This window comes from Carcharodon carcharias, chromosome 2, assembly GCF_017639515.1.
Source record: "Carcharodon carcharias isolate sCarCar2 chromosome 2, sCarCar2.pri, whole genome shotgun sequence".
Classification (NCBI taxonomy): domain Eukaryota; kingdom Metazoa; phylum Chordata; class Chondrichthyes; order Lamniformes; family Lamnidae; genus Carcharodon; species Carcharodon carcharias.
In genome coordinates this window covers 219,182,305-219,206,537 of record NC_054468.1, presented here as the reverse complement: position 1 = coordinate 219,206,537, position 24,233 = coordinate 219,182,305, and the positions used below count along the sequence as shown (strand labels likewise).

At 40.6% G+C, this 24,233-nt stretch overlaps 1 protein-coding gene across 5 annotated transcripts in view; it reads right to left on the bottom strand.

Annotated features, from left to right (window-relative positions):
- sdccag8 (SHH signaling and ciliogenesis regulator sdccag8) overlaps positions 1 to 24,233 on the bottom strand; it is a 414,295-nt gene that overhangs the window by 367,489 nt on the left and 22,573 nt on the right. For all 5 annotated transcript variants that reach the window (XR_005945612.1, XR_005945613.1, XM_041209153.1 and 2 more), the window contains 3 exons: positions 16,205 to 16,330; positions 7,484 to 7,642; positions 5,646 to 5,710 (listed from right to left, as the gene is read on the bottom strand). Coding sequence is in view for 3 of the 5 variants with exons in the window: in XM_041209153.1 (XP_041065087.1) it covers positions 5,646 to 5,710; positions 7,484 to 7,642; positions 16,205 to 16,330 (350 nt within the window). In the remaining 2 variants the exon portion in view is untranslated. The remainder of the gene's footprint in view (positions 1 to 5,645; positions 5,711 to 7,483; positions 7,643 to 16,204; positions 16,331 to 24,233) is intronic.

The window sequence follows — 24,233 nt, the reverse complement described above, 5'->3', positions numbered from 1 at the left end:
GAGACTAGTGGGGTGATAAGTGAGGACAAGGGGGACCCTATCATGGTTCTGGGAGGGAGAGGAAGGTGTGAGGGCGGATGCGTGGGAGATGGGCCGGACACGGTTGAGGCCCCTGTCAACCACCGTGGGTGGAAAACCTCGGTTAAAGAAGAAGGAAGACATGTTAGAGGAACTGTTTTTGAAAGTGGCATCATCAGAATAAATGCGATGGAGGCAAAGGAACTGAGAGATTGGGATGGAGTCCTTACAGGAAGCGGGGTGTTAGGAGCTGTAGTCGAGGTAGCTGTGGGAGTCGGTAGTCTTGTAATGAACATTGGTGGACAGTCTATCACCAGAAATTGAGACAGAGAGGTCAAGGAAGGGAAGGGAAGTGTCAGAGATGGACCATGTGAAAATGATGGAGGGGTGGAAATTGTAAGCAAAATTAATAAATTTTTCCAGGTCCAGACGAGGGCATGAAGCAGCACCAAAGCAATCATTGATGTACCGGAGAAAGAGTTGTGGAGGGGGCCTGAGTAGGACTGGGACAAGGAATGTTTCACATACCCCACAAAGAGACAGGCATAACTGTGGCCCATGCGGGTACCCATAGCCACACCTTTTGTTTGGAGGAAGTGAGAGGAGATTAAGGAGAAATTGTTCAGTGTGAGAACAAGTTCAACCAGACGGAGGAAAGTAGTGGTGGATGGGGATTGTTCGGGCCTCTGTTCGAGGAAGAAGCGGAGAACCATCAGACCATCCCGGTGGGGGATGGAGGTGTAGAGGGCGTGAACGTCCATGGTGAAGAAGAGGCGGTTGGGGCCAGGGAACTGGAAATTGTTGATATGATGTCGGGTGTCAGAGGAATCATGAGTGTAGGTGGGAAGGGACTGGACAAGGGGAGAGAAAATGGAGTCAAGATAGCAAGAAATGAGTTCCGTGGGGCAGGAACAGGCTGACACAATCAGTCTGCCGGGACAGTCCTATTTGTGGATTTTGGGTAGGAGGTAGAAGGGCCGTCTGAAGTTGGGAGACTATGAGGTTGGAAGCTGTGGAAGGAAGATCTCCAGAGGAGATGAGGTCAGTAACAGTCCTGGAAACAATGTCTTGACGTTCAGTGGTGGGGTCATGGTCCGGGGGAGGTAGGAGGAAGTGTCTGCGAGTTGATGCTCAGCCTCTGCGAGGTAGAGGTCAGTGCGCCAGACTTGTAATGTAGACTTTGCCATGCTCTGAGTTTGGAGTTGTGGCTGCAACAGGTGTCAGATTTCAATTAGTTCCTTTTTACTGAAGCACAGTTGCCTCAAGCATGATTCTTCACGGAGGTTCCTGAACAACCTGGGCAGACACAGCCCCTCCTGATAATCCTTCTCCATCTCTGCCCTCTTCCAGCTGCTTGTTCTTTTCTCTGTAGCCTCTGTTGTTCCTACAAGTCATACTGTATTCTGGGGGCAACTAGTTTGAACAGAAACCTTGAAGTCTGCAAACACTTGTAGAATTGTAGTGGCAGGCAGAAGAAATTAACCACCAACTAACCTGCAAGTAGTTGATGATCCTTTTAAACACTGTTGATGGGGGTCCTTCCTGCTGCCAAATGTATGTTAGGCTGTGCAAGGTTAAGACAGGGCATTGGCTGGAGTTGTTGCACACTGACTGACTTCATGATCTGCCTGCTTTGCAAACTTCTGGTAGACAGTCGCGCACATGTTTTAATGTCTATGCCAATATGTTGTTCAGAGCGATTCACCACGCAAGAGTATGTGCCACAGATGCCATTTTAGACACTTTTATCACCCATAAAGCTAATGAGCCCAGTTTCTCACTCAGGGTCTGCTTGATGTTTCAGTGGCCGCCTTTTTTCTCTTTTCAGGCTTCCTTATTTTGCTGTCTAAGTCCAGGAGTAACATATTACTTTTCTCTACAACCTGCCAAGTAGGGCTATTACATTTTATCACTGGACATATTTAGAATTCAAATAGCATTGAAGTTGCCAGAAATGAGGAGCAAGGCTAAGGTTTCTTTAGCATACCAAGATTCTTCCAGCATTTTCAGCCATCTCTATCAATTTTAGCGCAGTATAGATTTGATTAGCAAATTAAGTGGCTGAAATGTTTGTAACAGATGATCTTTGTTGTGCTTAAGGACAGGGGTGATTTTATCCTTATTGACAAAATTGCTTATTTGATCTTCTCAACGCTGAAGATAGTGAATTAAATATCCTGAGGGGCCCTCCCGATCACGTGCCAAAACTTTGGCAAAAGAGCCATAGAAATGATGTCTCCATTGTTTTTGCCAGAAACGAAAGACATGCTGTTGAAGCTTTTTATGTTGCACTCATCAGGACAGATGCAAGGATGAGAAATTTCAAAGGGAACATCAATTTGTGAGAAAAAGGGAGCTGGTTGGTTGGCAAGTCAGCTCCCGATTGGTTGAGATGTTGCTGTAGTGAATGCACCAGGGAGCTATTGACCGCAATGCTTGGTTTATTCAAAAAGGTACAATGTCTGGACATACTCCTTTTGCCTGCAGAGGACAGGTCCCTGCATAAGAACATTTGTAGCTTCTTGAAAGCATAAGTGAGCTACATTGAGAGCCCAACTTATAATTTTAAATTGGTTGCTAGTGTAATTCTTAGCATACTTATGATTATTCAGCAAATGTTGCCAAATCACGGAATCACACATAATGTTAGACATTATCTTCTGAGTTTTGCAAGCTGGTTTGGTTAGTACAGTCAGTGCTCTGCCTATTGCGAACAGTAGAAGGGATGTGCTGTTTGATATGATCCATCAGCTGTTGAAATGTATGGCCTACATATCTGGCATCGCACCGGCATTGAAACTCATACACCACATTACTCATTTGTGTGGTAAGCAGAAGGTCTTTTTGACTTGATGGCAACAGTCCCTTAGTGGAAAATACCATTCTGTTACTCCTGCATAGTAGCAGTATAAAATAGCTAGCTTCACCTGTTGCTCAAATTTTTGAGATACTTTACCCTTCCGGGATAATTTGAGGTAGATTGGGAACTTTTCAGGTTCAAAAGTGGCAGCCTTTGGCCCATTCATGAGCATCCGTGATACACAATGAGCAATGATCTGATCAGGGTAGCTGTTATCCCACAGGATAGCTTTGATGTGCCCTATTTCGGTGTCAAGTTTGCACAGTGATCAAATGGCTCAGGTCTTATTTATGAGATTACTGATGAGGCCAGTCGTAGCATGTGGAGCTGTAGGAATTTCAACGCATATATTAACCAGCAAAGGTAGACTTGTGGTAAGACAGGAGAAGAGAACACATTAGTAGATTTCTCAACTAGCATGTTGAGGAAAGGGAGTTTGTTAGACTGCTCCATCTTAAAGGTGAATTTGAACGTGCAATTAAGGTGAGTAAGGAAATTCTTACATGAAGCTGCAGACTCAAATATATTCAACCATGTCATCTATGTATCAGATATATGCAAGGGTTAGGAGGTAAGGGGTCATTAAAGATGAATACTTTAAGCACTAATATATCCAGACACCACACCTTTTTTGAATAAACAAAAACACGGTGCATCCTTGGTGCATTCACCATGGCAACGTCTCCGACCAATCAGAGTTGACTTGCCACCCAATCAGCACTCCTTTTCTCACAAAGTATAAATTGTTGTTTCGTTTGAAATTTGCATTCTTGCATCCATACTGATGAGTGCAAGGCAAAAGGCTCCAAAGCTTTTTCTTCAGCTATACTCAAGTTCTGTATGACCAAGCGACTATTCATTGTTTTTCCTGGGTTTCCATGACTCTTCTGCCAAAATTATGGTTAGCAATTAGGGAACAGCTTTGCAGAAAAACTTCTAGAAATACAGAGTAATGGCTCTGAGCATTAAGATGATCAACTCATGTGTGGACTACTCAAGGAGCACAAATCAAACTATTTACTCTAATACCAAATTGGCAACAGGTTAGTGGACTGCTGTGATCCTTTTATTCATGAAGGAGAAGTGGGTTTAGGGGTAAGGGAAATCAATTTAATAAATAACTTCTCAAATATATCCCAGTAGAGCTAACTGTCAAACCAATAAACTGACTGTCAAATGCTCACTAAGCATCTATAGGGAACATCAATGGCACGGTAAGCTCTTAATGCCTCTTGTGAAAATGAACAATATCATTCTGCAGGAATGCAGATACAGAACAATGAGTAGGTTTCTTCCATATCATTATGGTTCATAATAAAACAGTAACATTGCAGGATATCAAAAATGTTACTGAAATACTAAAAATCAGTGAAACCCTCATTTTTGTTCATTCTGCTCTCTTCCTAACCCACAGTTAAGCTCAGAAATTCATTTCAAAACAAGGGCCAGGATTTTACTTATGGCGGGTGGGATCGGGCACAGAGCCAACTGCTGCTTGCGATTGACTGCACGCCGCCATTTTACGTGGGTAGGCCAATTAAGGCCCACACAGCGTAATGCGCAGCCAGTAGCGTTCAGCACTACCTGTGCAGGCGGGGGGAGGAGGGAGAATTGGGGCCTGCGAAAGAGCGCAGCAATCTCTCTGAGGAACAAAACTGCCTTGGGGAGATTGAATAGAGAATGAAACATTTCAATAAATGGTGTAAAAATTGATTTAAACATGTTCCCAATGAGTTGGGACATGTTTGTGAAGGTGGGAAAATTAATTAATTGATTTTGTAAAAGCTTCAGGAAACCTCATCCCACCCGTGGATGAGGTTTCCTGAAAAACCCGAAGGCTGCTTGAGCTTTTCGGCTGCCTGCCAACCTTAAGGTTGAATGGGCAGCGTTCTTAACTCATTTAATTACTTTCTTAATGGCCTTAATAGGCTGTTAATACTTCAGCAGGCGCGTAGCTGCCTCTGGAGCATGTCTGTTGAACGAAATATCAAGATGATACGCAGTGGCGTCAGGACACATGCCCTGACGTCATCGCCTGTGATTTTGCATGTCGGCCCACCCCCATACGCCAACCAACAGATTCAGCCCATGGTAACTCCAAATTCCAGACATCAATCATGGTAGACGAAGTTCAATGTGGGAAAGTGCAGGGTTATTCATTGGACTCAAATGGGGCTCAGATTATTTTCTAAATGGTGAGAAGCTAGGAAATGTGAAGAAGAGAAATGTACAGGAATCACTAAAAACTAGTGGACACACAAAAAAAGCTTAATAGAATTTTAGCTGTTATCTCAAAGGGGCTGAAATACAAAGGAGTGGCAAATGTGCTATAGCTGTGTAGAGCTTTAGTTAGACGACATCTGGAGTATTACTTTCAGTTCCAGGCAAAATGTCATGAAGAATATATTGACCTTGTAGCAGGTGCAGCACAGATTCACCAGAATTATATTTGAGCTAAAGGAGTTAAATCATGTGCACAGGTTGCATAGATTCAAATATAGAAGATTAAGAAGTGATTTAATTGGGTTTTTAAAGATGACTAAAGGATTTTATTGGTAAGATAGAGATAAACTATTTCCTCTGGTAAAGAAGTGCAGAACAAGAGAACATGATCTTAAAAGGGCTCTAATCATCAAATCAATAGCATTTTTAGCAATAGGAATTTTTCGCCTGAAAAGTTTTAATACAAATCTGTGATGGCCAGATAACACAGAACTTAAGTACTGAGTACATTATTGCAATTAGTTATTACCCTGGATATTATTACCTTAGTAAAGAAACCCGAGACTCCAGTGTTTCAGTCTTCCCTTGGTAAAGAATATTCAGATTTTCCTGAAAATGAAAATGAGCAATTTATGGAAACAGACTTTCTATCAAACTATTACTCTTTGAGACAAAAGAATCCTTCAACTACAGCACAGAATTTAGAGGAAGGGACCTCAGCACACAAGATCTTATTTTGTGCCAATTTTCTCCTTTCTCTAGACACCAATTGCTGTTGAAGTACAGTTCCATAGGCACTGATCATCCTCTCATTCTTTGCCCAAGTGCCATAGTCTATTCAGTGAATGTTAGCAGATATAAAAACCCAGAGGTTCCTATAGTTTAGCTCAATCCAATCCTCACCAGCCATTCATTAACACACTTTCAAACAGAAGCCATAGTAGGATATCTAGAAATCAGGAGCAACAACCTCAGCTGATTTCTTTTTTCCCCTCACTAGCATAGAGGTGTTGAGGCTAATGATTGTGTCCTTGCTGCTACTCCAGTTGAGATAACTGACTTAGCACAAAACAGGAATCAAACAGGAGACTTCCTGTCAAAAGGTTCAGTTCCACGCTGCCTTCACCTACCGAGCGCCATAAAACCGATCACCACCACTACCCCATGAGAAATTTTAAAACCTTAAAATGGAGTTGAAGCCCAAGGTCAGGCATGACTGTATTGAATGGCGGAGCAGGCTCAGCAGGCCACGTAGTCTACTCCTGCTCCCATTTCTTGTGTTCTTGTGTAAATAACAATTACTTGACAGTCGTGCATCAGAATTCACATTGGACTAGACACTGGGCTAATTATAATCTGAAATGGCACAATATAAACAAGACTTCAAATAAGTACAAAAAAAACAGCGAATGCCAGTTCTAATGATGGATCCCCACCCAGCCAAAACTCTAGCTTTCCTTTTTAGAAAATGACTGGCCTGCTATTCATGTCCAGTAGTTCCTGTTTTTCATATCAAATTTCCTATGTTTTTTTCTATCCCTATGTAAAATCTCACTTGGTTCAAGAATAACAAAATGTATCAAATACAATTATATCTGAATATTACATATGTTAATTTTATTTGCTATATTATTTAAACCTGGAAATGTATAATATGAAATAAAAACAGAAAATGATGGGAATACATAGCAAATTTGTTGTAACTCGTTAACATAATAAACCATGAAACCAGAAGCAGAATTAGGCCATACAGCCCCTCAACCCCGTTTCACCATTCATTGCGATCATGACTAACCTTTGACCTCAAAACCACTTTCCTGTCCAAAAATCTATCAATTTCAGCCTTGAATATACTGAACAACCAACCCACAAACCTCCGGGGTAAAGAATTCCAAGGATTCACAACCCTCTGAGTGAAGGAAGGTCTCTTCATCTCAGTCCTAAATGGCTGATCCCTTATCCTGAAACTATGGCCCCTAATTCTAGTCTGTCCAGCCAAAGGAACAGCCTCTCTGCATCTACCCTGTCAATCCCTCTCAGATTTTTACAGGATTCAATGAAATCACCTCTTAATAAACTCCAGAAATATTTCTACTCAATATTTCTTCAGAGAACAAACCTCTCATCCCAGGACTCAATCTATTGAACTTTTGTTGCAAAGAGAAAATATGAGTTAATGTTTTGGGTACTTGATCTTATGTTAGAAAGAATCTCCATTTCTCTGATTCCGATGCATCGTTCACAGCCGAAAAATCAGTAACTCATTTTTTCTCCTTTCAGATGCTGACTGATCAAATGCATATTTCCATGATTTTCTGTCATTATTTTAGACTGACAATATTTGAAGTTTATTCTTTACACACATGCACACACTGTACTCACCACTTCTAGCTGCAACTTCTTTATTTCTTCTGTAACAGTTTTGCTCTCTGGTTGTGTCGGAGTAAAACATGAATGATTCAGGTATTTTGCTGGTGAGGTTGACTCCAATGCTTCCACTGTTTTGATGGTCTTTGGGTCCACTACGCAAGTTGATTTTGGCTGGAAAAGTTTAGGAAAAGGAATTCAAGATGGGAATTATAAAACTTCAAATGAAAGTATATATTAATATATATTCAATATTTTAAAAAATGCTTTAGGAAGGAAACCAAGACCTTCGAGAGGGTATGGAGAGATTTACCAGAATGGTACCAGAGATGAGAGACCTTAATTATGTTGAGTCTTCAGTTCTTTCTGAAGTCTAATTTTTCCCTTAAAATTAGCAATTAAGTAAATATTAACATCCAAGTTATGTTAAGTTCTATTCCAACCTTAAGACAGGGGTATACAAGCTTTCTAAGAGCAGCAGCAGCTACTTAATTAGGTAGGTAGCTTAAACTGGTTTTTCAGAAGATTGAATTAGTTGTTTGTCAGGGAACTCAGTGCTGCCTTGTCTGCACTGTGGGTGCTGCGCTGGGTGCATAGAGTGTAAAATGGGAATTTGGTGAGAGAGGGAGTTCAGTGCGGAGGGGCAGGACATGCTCCTTTCTTTTCCTACCTTCTTCTGCCTCCTGTAGCTGGCTCTTACTTTGGTACAAGGGAAGAAGCTGATTGGTGAGTAACTGGTAAGCGATTTTACTTATTCTAATTGTAATAAATAGTTTATAAAGTTACAGTAAGCGGTTAAGGTGTACTCTATTCCTAAGGTTTAAAAATAATACAAATTGGTGGTAGGGGTAAACAAATAGATGAAAGAAAAACAAATCAGTGAATAATATAATTAAATAGCTAATTAATATATTTTAAGGGTGGCAGGATAGGTGATGTGTCATGGTGGCAGTATGTAGAGATCCTGGATGTCAGTGTGGTCCAGGGCAAATACATCTGCAGTAATTGTTTACAGCTTGAGGAGTTTTGGCTCAGAGTCATTGAGCGGGTGGCTGAGCTGCAGATACTGCAACACATCAGGGAGGGGTAAGTTACCTGGTGCTTTGTACCAGGAGGCAGTCACACCACTTAGGATAGGGTCTTCTGATTTGGTCAGTGGTCAGGAAAGGATGGTGTTCCTGCGAGTGGGGCGGATAAGTGGACCCAGAGGGCAGGAGTGCAGCAGCCTCAACCTTTGCCATTGTCCAATAGGTTTGAGGTTCTCTCAGCTTGCTTGAATGAGAGTGGGGGCTGCAGGGCAGATGAGCAAAATGACCATGGCACCATTCCACAGGAAGCCAATCAAGTGGGGGGAGCAAAAGGGAACACAGTGGTAGCAGGGAATGGCATGGCGAGGGAGATTGATACTCTGTAGCAAAGAGCGAAAGTCCAGATGGCTGTGATGCTTGTCTGGTGCCAGGGTTTGAGACGTCTGCTCAAGGCTGGAGGGGAACTTGCAGTGGGAGGGGAGGATCCACTTGCCATGGTGCATGTAAGTACCAACCACATAGGTAGAACTAGGAAAGAGGATCTACATAGAGAGTATGAGGAGCTAGGCACTAAATTGAAAAGCAGAACCTCAAAGATAATAATCTCTGGATAAATGAGATTAGAGAAATGAATGCATGGCTAAAAGATTGGTGTGGGAGAAGTGGATTCCAGTTCGTGGGGCACTGGCACCAGTATTGGGGAAAATGGTATCTGTACCATTGGGATGGTCTACTCCTGAACTGTGATGGAACTGGTGTTCTAGTGAGCTGTGTAACAAGGGAATTGTGGGGGTTTTAAACAAATTAGTGGGGGCCTAGATGAGGAGTTCATAGGATGTTTTCGGGATGGTTTCTTAGAACAACATATTCTGAAGCCAACCAGAGAGCAAGCTATACTAGATCTGGTATAGTGCAACGATATAGGATTAATTGATAACCTCAGTGTAGGCACCCCAGTATAGCAGCAATCATTATATGATTGAATTTTACATTCAGTTTGCAGGGGAGAAGAGTGGGTCCAAAACGAGTATTTTAAACTTACCTAAGGGCAATTATGTGGGAAGTAAAGCAGAGCTAACTAAAGTAAACTGGGAAAAGAGGTTAAGGGAGAAGTCAATAGAGATGCGGTAGCAGACATGTAAAAGAGATATTTCAGAAAACACAAAGTAGATACATTCCAATGAGAAAGAAAAATTCCATGGGGAGGACCCACCATCTGTGGTTAACTAAAACAATTAAAGATAGCATCAAACTTAAAGAAAAAGCATACAATTGCACAAAAATGGGTGGCAGGTCAGAAGATTGGACAGAATATAAAGAGAGTAAACAATGAAAAAGCAGGGAAAAATTAGAGTATGAGAGAAAGCTAGCTAGAAATATAAAGATGGATAGTAAGAGCTTTTATAGATACTTAAAAAAGAAAACAGTTAACAAAGTGGGCACTGGTCCTACGGAAAGTGAGTCTGGGGAATTAATAATGGAAAATAAGGATTTACATGGGATACAGGGTAATTTGATAAGGTGGATTCAAAATTGGGTTAGTTGTAGGAGACAGAGGGTGATGACAGAAGGCTGCTTTAGTGACAGGGATCTGTGCTGGGTCCCCTATTATTTGCCATTTATATAAATGACATAGGTGACTATATGGGAGGTAGTATTAGTAAGGTTGTGGATGACACAAAGATCGACCGGGTGGTTAACAGTGAAGTTGAGTGTCTTGGGCTACAGGAAGATATAGACGGGATTGTTAAATGGGCAGAGAAGTGACAGATGGAATTTAACCCTGAAAAATGTGAAGGGATACACTTTGGAAGGAGTCATTTGACAAGGAAGTATTCAATGAATGGCATGACACTAGGAAGTTCTGAGGAACAAAGGGATCTTGGTGTGTGTCCATAGATTTCTGAAGGCAGAGGGGCATGTTAGTGGGGTGGTGAAAAAGGCTTATGGGACATTTGCCTTTAACAATCGAGGCATAGATTACAAAATTAGTGAGGTCATGTTGGAGTTGTATAGAACCTTGGTGAGGCCACAGCTGGAGTATTGTGTGCAGTTCTGGTCGCCACATTATAGGAAGGATGTGATTGCACTGGAGGGGGTGCAGAGGAGATTCACCAGGATGTTGCCTGGGATGAAACATTTAAGTTATGAAGAGAGGTTGGATAGACTTGGGTTGTTTTCATTGGAGCAGAGGAGACTGAGTGGCAACCTGATTGAGGTGTACAAGATTATGAGGGGCAAGGACAGAGTGGATAGGGAGCAGCTGTTCCCCTTAGTCGAAGGGTTAATCACGAGTGGACATAAGTTCAAGGTGAGGGGCAGGAGGTTTAGGGGGGACGTGAGGAAAAACACTTTTACCCAGAGGGTAGTGGCGGTCTGGAATGCACTGCCTGGGAGGGTGGTGGAGGTGGGTTGCCTCACATCCTTTAAAAAGTACCTGGATGAGCACTTGGCATGTCATAACATTCAAGGCTATGAACCAAGTGCTGGTAAATGGGATTAGGTAGGTAGGTCAGGTGTTTTTCACGTGTCGGTGCAGACTCGATGGGCTGACGGGCCTCTTCTGCACTGTGTGATTCTGTGATTTGGCGGATGAATTGAGCAGGTATTTTGCATCAGTCTTCATTATAGAGGGTACAAGTAACATCGCAGGAATAGCTGTAAATTAGGAATTGGAAGGGTGGGAAGAACTCAGGAAAATTACAATCACCAGGAAAATGATACTGAGTAAATTGTTGGAGCTGCAGGCTGACAAATCTCCAGCCCTGATGGACTTAGTCTTAAAAGAAGTGGCTAGGATGATAGTTGATGCATTGGTTTTAATTTTCCAAAATTCCCTAGATTCGGGGAATGTGCCATTAAATTGGAAAATAGCAAATATAACTCCTTTATTGAAAAAGGGAGGGACATAGAAAGCAGGAAACTGCAGGCCCGTTCACTGAACATCTGCCAGAGGGGAAATGTTGGAAGCTATTATTAAAGATGTTAAGGCAAGGCACTTCGAAAAATTCAAGGCAATAAGGCAGAGTCAACATGGTTTTGTGAAAGGGAAATCATGTTTAACCAACGTATTGGAGCTCTTTGAAGGATTTACGTGTCCTGTGGATAAAGGGGAACTAATGGGTGTACTGTACTTAGATTTCCCGAAGGCATTTGATAAGGTGCCACATCAAATTATCGCAGAAAATAAAAGCTCATGGTGCAGGGAGTAACATATTGGCTTGGATAGAAGATTGGCTAGCTAACAGGAAACAGAGGGTGGCCATAAATGGGTCTTTTTTCTGGTTGGTGGAATGTAATAAGCAGTGTGCCACAGTACTGGGCCCTCAACATTTGACAATTTATATAAATGACTTGGATGAAGGGACAGAAGGTATGGTTGCCAAATTTGATGAGACAAAGATAGGTATGGAAGAAAATTTTGAAGATGACATAAAGAGGCTATAAGGGGACATAGAGAGGTTGAGCAGGTGGACAAAGATCTGGCAAATGGAATATAATGTGGGAAAATGTGAAGTTGTTCATTTTGGCAGGAAGAATAAAAAAGAAGCATATTACCTAAATGGTGAGAGATTGCAGAACTTGGAAGTTTGGAGGGATCTTGGTGTCCTAATACATGAATCACAAAAGGCTTGTATGCAGCAAGTAATTAGGAAGGCTAATAGAATGTTATTGTTTATTACAAGGGAAATTGAATATAAAAGTAGGGAGGTTATGCATTAGTTGCACAGGAAACTAGAGACCCCACATCTGGAATTCTGCATACAGTATTGGTCTCCATATTTAAGGAAGGAGGATGTAAACACATTAGAAACAGTTCAGAGAAGGCTTACTAAATTAGTACCATGAATGGGCAGCTTGTCTTATGAGGAAAGATTGGACAGGCTAGGCTTGTATCTGCTGGAGTTTTTAAGAATAAGAAGCAACTTCATTGAAACATATAAGATTCTGAGGGATCTCGACAGGGTGGACGTGGAGAAGATGTTTCCTCTTGTGGGAGAATCCAGAACTGAGGGTCGTTGTTTAAAAATAGGGGTCACCCATTTAAGAGGTGAGGAGATATTTTTCTCTGAGGGTATTGAGTCTTTGGAACTCTCTTCCTCAAAAGACAATGGAAGCCGAGCCTTTGAATGTTTTCAAGACAGAGGTCGATAGATTCTTGATAAACAAGGGGGTGAAAGGTTACTGGGGGTAGGTGAGAGATTACGTTCAGATCAGTCGTGATCTTACTGAATGGAGGAGCAGGTTCGAAGGGCTGATTGGCCTAATCCTGCTTCTAACTCATATGTTTGTATGATCTCCTTCAAGGAGAGAAGGTTATAAGGTGATTTCATAGGGGTGTTCTAAATTATGAAGGAATATGCTGGAATAAATAAGGAAAAAGCTGTTTCTACTGGGAGGATTGGTAACCAGATGGCACAGATTTAAGATTATTGGCAAATGAACCAGAGAGATGAGAACTTTTTAAAAATGCTGCATGTTTTTATGATCTGGAATGCACTGCCTAAAAAAGGTGGCAGAATCAGGTTCATTTCAAACAAAAATCAACTTTCAAATTGGGAATTGGATATTGTCACGACTCACTGGGGATGGTCCGCTATAGCATCAAGCCCCACTGCTCCATGAGTCGAGACAAATGTGAAAAGTTTAATTAGACCACCAAATTGCCCCAAATCTACATAACTGTTTAACTTAGGTTAACAGAATACGAGTGCCGGGTTTGTAAAATTAACAAGTAAATAACTGTTTGTTAAACAAATTGACTTTAACCAGTGGCAAAAGAAAGAAATATGAACTGCTAACTTTTAACACTATAACTTAAACTCTGCCCCTTCTTAAACTCCTACACACAAACAAAAACACACACAAACAAAAACATCCCCCACCCCCCAGTTGATTTTAAGGGTGAGATAAAACAGTTCAACAGCACCAATCCGGAGTTCAGGATTAGATGGGTTGGCTTTGATTGCTTTCTTCCAAGTTCCTTGCAGGTTGTTATGGCTGACATGAGGTGGTCTCCCACCACTTCCAGTCTGCGGTTCTCTGGTTGAAACTTGCTTTTAATGTCTCTACTGATGATTTTTCCCCCTTTTCCTCCTGACAGGAGTCTCTCAAAGGAAGCAGGATACAGCGATGTGAGGAATAGTCAGCTAGCTACAATGGCTGGGTTACTGGAGTCTTACAAAACACAGGAGAGAGGGGTTTCAGGTCTTTCCTCTGTTCAGGCTAGGAGCTGATTTACTGCACTATCCTCACACAGAACCTGGCAACTTGGTCAGGAGCCAATCAAAACGGCGTCACTAGGCAATTCACTTTTAAACCAGGTCTCCTTTCCATCACTATTCTGTCCAAACTGGCACACAATGTTCCAGGAGATAGTGACCTTGTAGATTTTCTTCTTCCCACTCCAGTGAACATCTCTTTTAAGCTGCAGCCATGGTAGTTTTTAAAGCCACAGTCCAAGGAAAATTAAAATTTATTCTTTACAATATATACTTGAAAAAGAAAATGCAGGGTTATGGAGAAGGAGCAGCGAATTAGGACTCGTTGAATAGCTCCTTCAAAAGAGACAGCACAGGCAGGATGGGCTTTTTGGCCTCCTCCTGTGCCATATTGCTTTATGATTCTATAAGAGCACCATAGCATTACAATGGCACAAAATGAAGTGGGAACACATTCAGCAAAATATATGGTAAAGGTCTCAGGTATAGAGGAGAATTTTCTCCCCGTCCGGGGTTGGGGGTGGGGGGGGGGGGTGTTGCTGGGTGGGACCGGGCACACAGCTGATCATCGCCCACAATCGGCTGTGCGCTACCATTTTACATGGCGGGCCAATTAAGGCCTGCCCAGTGTGACACGCAACCGGATGTGCCAAGCGCTGCCTGTGCGGGTGAGGAAAGTAGGCTGAGTTGGGGCCTGCGATCTTTTGCGCACATGCATGAAAGAGCACAGAAATCTCTCTGAGACACAGAGCTGCCTCAGGGAGATTAGTTTGATTTTTAAAAATTTAAATAAAGAGAAAAGTTTTTTAAGATATGTCCCCTCACGTGAAAGGAGCTGGGACATGTCTATGAATTTCATTTAAAATTTTTACTGAACTTTAAAAACCTTCATGAAACCTCATCCTGCCTATGGATGAGGTTTCATGATAAATGCAAAGGCTGCTTGGGCTCTTCACCTGCCCTCCAACCTTAAGTTTGGACGGGCAGCTATGTTAATTATTTAAGTTGCTATTTAAATGGCCTTAATAGGCCTTTGACAGTTTGGCGGGTGCGCAGTCAATAATGCGTGTCCACCGAACTGAAGATCTAAATGACGTGCAGTGACATAGGGACTCATGCCTGATGTCACTGTGCGTCATTTTACGCGTCAGCAAGCAGGGCCTGCCCCCACATGCCGACCCGAAGTTTCTGGCCATAGTGAATCCATTCTTGAAAATTCCAAATAGATGTGCGTGCATCCAAAATAATTAGATTTTTTTTTTAAAAAGAGTATGCACAGTCACTGTAGAATCCCATGGGATTTGCACCAGTATGAAGGTGAATACAAAAAAGCAAAATAATCTAAACCTTTGTTTCAAGTATGGGTCTCTGAAAAGCTTCAGAACCCATTAGTAATTCTGGAGGTTACTTTCTACACGAACCTTTGCTGCGTTATAGAAGATAACATTGAATCATACCCTAAAGCAGCCCATAGAGTCATTATGGGACAAAAAGAGACCATTTGGCTTATTGAATTCATGCCAGCTCTCTGTAGAGCAATTCAGTCAGTCCCATTCCCCAACTCTATCTCACAGCCCTGTAAGTTTATTTCCCTCAAGTACCCATCCAATGTTCTCAGTCATCTAACACTCTGTCTTAAAAAAATGTGCTGCCTGTTTAGCCATGATCTCCTTGTACAGATGCGATAAAGCCACAGTATTCCCTACTTAAGTGTTCATAAATATCAAATTACAACTAAGTTAATTTGCAAACATAATTATTTTTTATTTTTGTTGTAAATATCCCATTAGGAACCAACTTGCAGATGCATTCAGGATTAAATTACAGAGAATAAGTACACTTATTGGTGGAATATTAAGATAGGCCAGATGACCAGTCTAATTTTGCATGCAAATACCCTTTGCACTCCTAGAAATAGCACACATAAAGTGACTCCCTCCTCATATTAATGGCACAGATTAAGCTACCTTCTGCTAAGGAGGTTTCATTCCTTATGCAGTCTTTTCCATTTGATTTTTTTCTGCTTTCTGGGATCCTAATGTATTAAGCACAGCAACTACCTTCAGCCCAGCACACAAACAATGCAAGTTATGCAGTTTTTAAACCAGCCCACTAACAAATGTAGAGCAATCCACCTCAGATGATCTGGCTGAGTTCAGAAATTCATTGTGCAAGAAAGCTTCAGTACAATGCAATCTATCAGGCCGCTGTGGAATTCAGAAATTAATTTCTTAGAAAAGTATGCAAATATTTATGCAAACTATGCTGGGAACAATGGCCACTGTTTTAGTACTGTCATTTTCTGCATACAGAGCATAAGCAACATAAGTATTTCAAACTACAAATGTTGTGCCATGAAACTCTCATTTGCAATATAATTTTTCATGGTTTACCAAAGAATAAAGTGACTTTCATGACTTTTGCATTAAATTTAGTACAAAAGATGCCATTTAGCTCCTGCATGCTACTGGGAAATTCAGACTTACTGAAAAAGGACAGACAGATGGTTCATTCATGGTAGCCTGAACAGCTCTTGATCTCAGTTCTTCGTGAAGATTTTCATTTTCAACCACAACAACCTGTACCCGTTGTTTCACACTTGAAAGCTCCTCCTGAATTGATCAATTATAAAATATGGTGTGTAAGAAAGTTTATCAATGTATTGAAAAACTGAAATATGCACAATGCAGTGTGCAGTCATACTTAGTTTTCTCCCGCTCAGTTTTCAAGCGACTATTCATCATTACATTTTGAATTAGAATCTTTTGAAAATAAGTCCATCAAAATTGTATAACTGTCCACACTTTGAAATGTGCCATCATATCTGAATATGATAGAATATTTGACTGTCATAAATCACCAGAAAACCCGAATTAATAACACATCATGAGAATAGATGAAAACATAAAAGGTGTCTTCATGGCAGTTTTAAAAAATGTCCTGCTGCAGTATCTCTCACTACTTATTTTACATACCAATACAGTAGAACTATTTTACCAGACAATCAAACCAATATGAAAATTATTTTACCTAAGAATTACAATATGTGATGAGTTATATAATTAACACATACACTTCCTGTTCTAAGGGTGACACTTAATTATATCTAAATTTAACATGAACATTTTCATCTGCTTTTAATAATATTGCACTTTAAAGAATCAGTTGATCTAGTTTAAACATAGAATACAATATATTTTCTACATACAAATAAATATTTTCTTGCAAAAATATATTTGTTTTAACACAATAAATCTGAAAAGAAAGATTGTTCAAAATGGCCAAGTTTCTAAGTCAGAAATCTTGAACAATTCACCATGGCCAGGGTTTCCCAGTTGTTGAGCGGGGCTCCGGGCCCGCTCGCCGATGCATAAAATGACACAGGATGACATAGGATGACATCGGGAGTTGGAAAATTCGGCCCCATGTTAAGATTTTCAATCTATTATATTCATCAGTTTTAACCTATAGATTTTTCCATATGTGAGTGAGTTACCAATGGTAACTTCCAAGTTGCTTCTCAACAGCAACAGGGTTAGAGTTACAAAGCTATATTTTCCCAATTCAGTAATTGCTGCAGCGATTGAAGATTTAATATTGCAGAGATGTAGAAATACAAAGGGAGTCTTTTGCCACTACTCTGTGGCTTAGGGCAAGGCCTAAATATTGAACATGGCTTTTAAATTTCTTTGCTTCTTAAAGGGCAAAAACTGAAGCATATTGTTCATTTATTTCTAATTTTGATAAATTCAATAATCCAAGTGATTTTTGAAATTATAGTACTGAGTAAATGGCATACACCTGGAAGTGCAAATCTTAAGTGTTGTATATAGTTACTGTATAAAGTTAGAGACTAAATTGTGTAAAACATTTTTAAAATCAGGAAACACTTGGAATTTCTGAGAATATTTTAGTCCATCCCCAATGTCAAATTCAATTCAACATTAACTTTTGAACTCAATATAATTTCCAATATTGCTAGCTTGAAATATAATGGCCCAGATTTTGTTATGGGAAGGCATCTAATGGCATCTGTTGACAATTAGACTTGCCCATGCACCCTTTAGATCAAAGGATTTTTGGCTACGATGTTTCTGAAAGTGCAAGCACTTGAAACCTTTATCTTGTGTAAATAAACATTGTGCAATCGACACCAAAGATCAGAGAGCCAGAGCTGTCAATCAAGCAATATTTTCCCTAAGACTCAAGTGTTTCTGTACTGTAATGGATTTCTGGGCTCTTAGCTCTGCTATTGATACCTTAAAGGGTCTGGATGATTGACAAGCTTTTATTGGCCTGTAGTAAAAAAGGAGTTATTTTAAGAAAGTGGAAAGCTATCAATGAATATTTTTTTTTTTAAAAAAAGCATTTTTGTTGCACATCCTATTGTCACAAGAGAGTTCATTGGTTCTATACAGTGAATTGTGGGTGAATGGGCATGGAAGCGTCATTGTTTAGCATGGGGGGCTTGAGGGGTTATAGGGGGAAATGGGAGGACATACCTTGCCATGGGGAACATTAGAGACCACAGGGGTGGGGTGGGGAGGGGGGCATGAGAAAGACATTTTGAACTTAACTTTCAAAAGATTCCCTCATGAAAAATATGGTTCATGACACCTCTGAAGTGCCTGAACCATGACTCTCTGAAAAGTTGGTCCAACTCCATGAAAATTGCAGAGGATTAGGACATGTCTATCCCTGCAATGAAACCAGCCAATTCGGGGATGCAGGGTGCTGGTTTATGACCCAAACCAGCCTGCAGCCTTAAAAGGTATTGTTAAAAATCAGAAACCCCAGGGATGGGGTTGGAATCCTAGAATTGGGTCCAAGCTGCCATTTTCACCCCACCACAGAGTCTCCCTGAGTCCATGAAAATCTAGCACCTTTATGTCCTCTTCACAACTTACTCTCCTCTTTACAATTACTAACATATATCATAAATAGTTGAGGCCCAGCACTGATCCCTGTGGCACTCCACTAGTTACAGTTTGCCAACCTGAAAATGAGCCATTTATCCTAAGGGAGAGAGTTTCAAATCTGGCCAGCAGCGGGCATCATCACAGGCAAGATGGGAAAATTTTGAGGGGCTTTTGGTCGCTCGCTTTTGCCCAATGCTTTTCTACAATTCTTAGAATGCTTTATGTATCTTCTACTGTGAAGACAGAAACAAAATACTTGTTCAATCTCTGCTGTTACCTTGTTTCCCATTATTAGTTTCCTAATCTCACCCTCCAAAGGACGAATGATCACTTTAGCTACTCTTCCTTTTTATATACTTGTGGAAGTTTTTAGCTATCTGGATTTATATTTTTCTTTTTCTCTTATACTCCCAATTTCTCCGTTTTTACTTTTTTTTTTAAAAAGTGATCCTTTACAGGTTTCGAAAATTTTCTCAATCCTCTGGATTATAGCTATACTTTGCAGCATTGTACATCTTTTCTTTCAATTTCATGCCATTCTTAACTTCCTTGGTTGGCCACGATGGGGCGCCCTTATTGTAAAGTCTTTCTTTCACAATGGAATAACTTATGTTTGACAATGGACTGTATCACCGTTGTGTATCACCACTTGACTGTATGGATTCCAAGGACAGAAAAAAACTAGGTCCTTTGTTAATCTAATGCATAATATGTAGTCATCATAAGTATGAGATTTAATTGTGTTAGGACATGGATAACGGACCAGATTTTTCATTCACGAATATGATCAGGAAGTTGGGTGACTCCTGTTGAAACTTTATATTTATCAGTTAGGCCTTTGCTTGGTCGCTCCCTTGACACAAAGACAAAGAAAGCCTTTTAATGAAACAGCTGTCCAGAACCTCTTGTCAATGTACAATACTCTTAAAAATATATATAATTTTTTTAAATTCCAATTTTATGGCAGATGAAAAATCTGTGTCCAGTACATTTATCATGGCCTTTACCTAACAAGATACTTCTCCTTTAAGTGATGTATTTTATTTCCTGGGGAATTAATTCCCCACTACTGCTAACCATTGTTCTGTGGGTGTAGGAATGCCATTGTCATTGCAATGCTAGAGGATGTGCTCTTTATAATAATAAGGTTCATGTGACTCATCAAGGACATTGACATTGTTTTCAAATACCAAATACAGAGTCAAATACTGCTGGTTATTTTCTGCAATGTATTAAGACCAAATCATCTTAAAATACTAATAATACTGAATTGCAGCTTTGTTTGTGATTTCATGGCAGTGCCAATATCATTCTATTGCTGCCACATTAGGTCTTAATATGTATTTTTTATTATTTTGACATTCCATGATAAGAGTTAACCCTGAGTACCATCACAGCTCTTAAAATAGGTCAAGCTCAACTCTGATCCTAAGGCTCAAAGACAGGGCTGATCAGAGGAATGTCAAGGCTGAAATGGAGAAGGAAGCTGAAGCAAGGGTTTGGTGGACTGGAGGACACATAACTATATTCAGAGTGAGCAGAAGTTAGACAACAAGTGTTAATTGTGGCATTACTTGACTGTATGGATTCCAAGGACAGAAAAAAACTAGGTCCTTTGTTAATCTAATGCATATGTAGTCAACATAAATTTGAGATTTAATTGTTCCTTGTGATATAGGTAACTCAATGTACAATTTTTCATGTCTCGAGCCATCTCTGAACACTTCCTTTATTTTCTTTTAAACAGAGAAACACATGAAGATTAAATTCCTGGCATTCTTTTGTTTCTACAAAAGAGCAAGTTAAAATGTGCCTGATTTTACAGAAATAGCACAGCACACAAGAAATAAGCCCTTCTTGAAAGTAGGCATTGTGTGGTGTTCAAGGAGACCTATGTTTGGTAGGTACCATAAATGTTGGCTTATAAATCAACCTCTGCAGGCTTCAAAATCCCTCCAAAAATGGGGTTCGATTTATACACTGAGTATAAAAGTGAACCGCCAGCATGGGTCTGGGTGGTTGCCATTTTGAAATGTCATCAGCATCCGACGCAAAGAAAGAATGTATATTAAATCCCACATATCTACGCAACACAGCACTTATAACCTGCTTTATCCCTTATACTCAGTTTTAAGGTACCAATAATTAAAACTTGCATTTGTGGGGTGAAAGATTGAGGCTGACTACTAATGCGAATATAGCATGTCCTGGCTACAAAGGAAGGTTCAACTTATATGTGAAGTATATGTAAAATCATAAAATTTTAGGGCTGGCAAAAAGCTTATACGCTGGGTCAAACGCCTCGATTTACAGTACCTGTAGATAACAGGTACCCCATCCATTCCATTATAATTTCAGTTTGAGCTTTATGACTTCAAAATTGCCACATGGGACAAGGATTCCTCTCCACAATCATATTGTAATTTTGTTTACAATTTTACTATTCTTGCTACAGTAGCCAGTTAAATGACATTATCTGTAGGATCTGATGGCTTTTGTGTTCCTAAAAATTCCTCTCTTTGTTTATATTTGTTCAGCAAAGAGTCATCAGTATGGGAAATACCAGCAGAATGAGGGCTGCAAGCCTAATTATAAATTCCCTTTAACAATCATAAATTTGTACCTCAATACTCTTCTGTTTCAAAGCAGGTTTTATGAAATAATAGACTAGAATTTACTGTCAAAAATTGTGATGCTAATGGCGCTCCATGTTATTTGTGTAAATGGTACAGCAACTTAAGAGTGGCAGATATGCATTTAAATTTTTATACCAAGACGTGGTCCGAATTGCACCACTCCAGTACCAGATACACAAAAATGGCATTTTTCTGCCTGTTTCACTATTAACTTACATTAAATATCATGAAGTTGCAGTACAGGACACAGACATGAGGGGCCAAATGGCCTCCTTCTGTGGTACAGCCATTGTATAATTTGCAGTGGATATGAACTAAAGCTAGTGCAGATATTTAGGACTAGCGATTATTAAGTATCATTTTGATGACAGGATAATTGTTAATTACTGCCAATTATTAATGACTTACAAATGTGGATTCTCATTATTCTAGTTTTCAAATTTTTGAAGGATATTTTCAACCCCCCCCATTTTTCTTTTGTCTCTTTTTCTCTCTCTCTCTGTACAATCTTGAACTTCCTTTATTCTTCTTTCTGTGCCTGACTTTACATTGAATTCACCCTTTCTCTCACTCCTTTCACTGTTAGTTTCCCCATCGTTAAATCTCATTGGTTAAGGGAATACCTGGTTAGTTGCCCTCCTCACTTAGGCCATAGATGCTCTGGCCAGAATCTTAGTTCCCTTGTCAAATGGGCAGCATACCAAATGTTCCCGTTGTCTACATGCCCCTGCTGCAATTTTACCAATAGTCGAGGTGGCATCGGGTAGCCTGCTCACAGCCCTTAAGTAACCAATTAATGGTCACTTAAGGACCTCCTCCCACTGTCACTGGGATTTTACCCACAGCAGGAGAGGTCCATGCCTGGTTACCAGGCTGCCAGTGGGGTGGCAGGATGTCTCCTTAATGGGCACCCATACCCACTGGAGGCTATCCCGTTGCCCCACTTGTTTCCAACCTCCAACCATGCTGCACCACCCCCTACCCCCACTGGAGCCTGCCAGACTGCCCCAGCAAAACCACAGACTCACCTTACATCCCGGCCCCAGTGTTGAATGCCTTCATCTCAGCTTCGCTGCAGTCCCTGCAATACCCCACTCTGGTGGTGCTGCTAGAACATGAGAGCTGCCAACTCTCCAACTGGCCAGCAGCTCTTTGAGACAGCACTTCCTCTTGGTAAGGGACAGATGTCCCACCTCAAGTCAATGAAAGGGCTGTTGGTTGTTTAATGTCTATTGGGCAAGCTAGCCAAGCGCAAGCTGGTACACCCCTAACTTTTCCATGAGGGCTGGAACCTCAGCCTCCAGCATAAAATTCAACTTCTGTTTCCCTCAGTTAGCACTTATGGAGCATGAGATGGCATGGATGGTACATGGGAAGTATATGGGGGAGGTAAGGGTTGACAGCTATTGGCTTTACTCTTTTCATTATAACTGGGACAAAGTCCTACAGCACTGAGGCAGGCCTTTTAAATGGCTCGCCTCGGCACCCGACAGCCCACGGCTGCCTCCAATCCTTTTTCTGGATCAGCAGGCCCAACTGTAGCCTGCGCCTGCACCCCATAATGAAAATCCCATCTTTCACTGTCTTTTCTCCCAGTGCGGGTTGGTTGAGCTGGGAATTTTCCTGACTCCTGCTACCTGGCTTGAGGATGAAAATCCAGCCCAAGGACTCTGCAAAAGGATATGGACAGGTTAAATGAACGGGCAAAAAATTGGCAGATGGAATATAATGTGGGAAAATGTAAGATTGTCCACTTTGGCAGGAAGAATCAAAAAGCAGATTATTATTAAATGTAGAGAGACTGCAGAATGCTGCGGGACATAGGGATCTGGGTCTCCTTGTATATGAATCACGAAAAATTAGCATGGGGGTATAGCAAGTAATTAGGAAGTGTGAGAAAAGGATGTTTTTAAAATATTTTTGCAGAATACTGTTATTCTGTGAAAAGGGCTGAGTGTGTGTGTGTCTGTTTGTGAGAGACTTAATTAAGCTGGGCACAAATTAATTGGAAACAGGTTGTCTGGGGAGTAGCTTTAAAACATGAAAAAGGATAGAGGTGTTAGGTTTGAGGTACAAGTAAATAGGTTGGATCTAACATTTGTATTTTTAGATAAGTTGAGAGTTTGACTGAATATCAAAGGGAAGTTGGAGGTGATAAGAAACATGTTTGCATCTTGCAGAAGTTCCGCAGGGAAAGAGAAAGGAGGTATTATATTTTATTGACCCGAAAGCAAGGACAAGATGGAAACATGAGAGATCTTATATTTTAAAGGATTTGAGTTTCAAAGAGGTGTGAGAACAATGGAACCTGAGATAAAAGGGAAAAAAGATATTTTAGAGTTACTGTGGAGAGCTATTTGAGTTGTTGGGTGGTTGAGCTGGAGCTGTGAGATATTGCTGCTGAGCTGTGGCGCTGAGTTGGGAGAAGATGCAGGTGTGAAACAGCCATTCAGTCAAGCCAGAAAAGTCTTGGGCTATAAAATGCAGTTTTATTCTGAAGTTTAGATTTTCACAGCAGATTGGAAGAGAGTTACAGGTCATGTGGTATGCCTTTATTAGAGCCACAAAAGTTTGCCATGGGTAATATTACTGGATTTTTATAATTAAACATCTATAAGGGAGTGTTGCCCAGAAGCTGTTTCCTTATGGGTCTGACCAAGTAGAGTGTCTTTCAGATGGAATGTTTCATAAAACTAGGTTTAACTGTATAACTGTAATATTGTATGCTTAAGTTTTCTTTTGTTCTTGTTAATAAGATTTTTACTTTTAATTTTTAAAATCCCAAAAAGTGTTACTGGACTACTTACTGCTGAGATCAGTACATTCCCTTCTTGTTTTCAGAATACGAATTTAAAAAGTATGACCCGTAAGCCAAATTTCCCTCTGGGATTTGGTTTGCACAGCAATTAACATCGGCTGTACTCATAACAGAAGGTAAATGGAATGTTGGCCTTTATTGC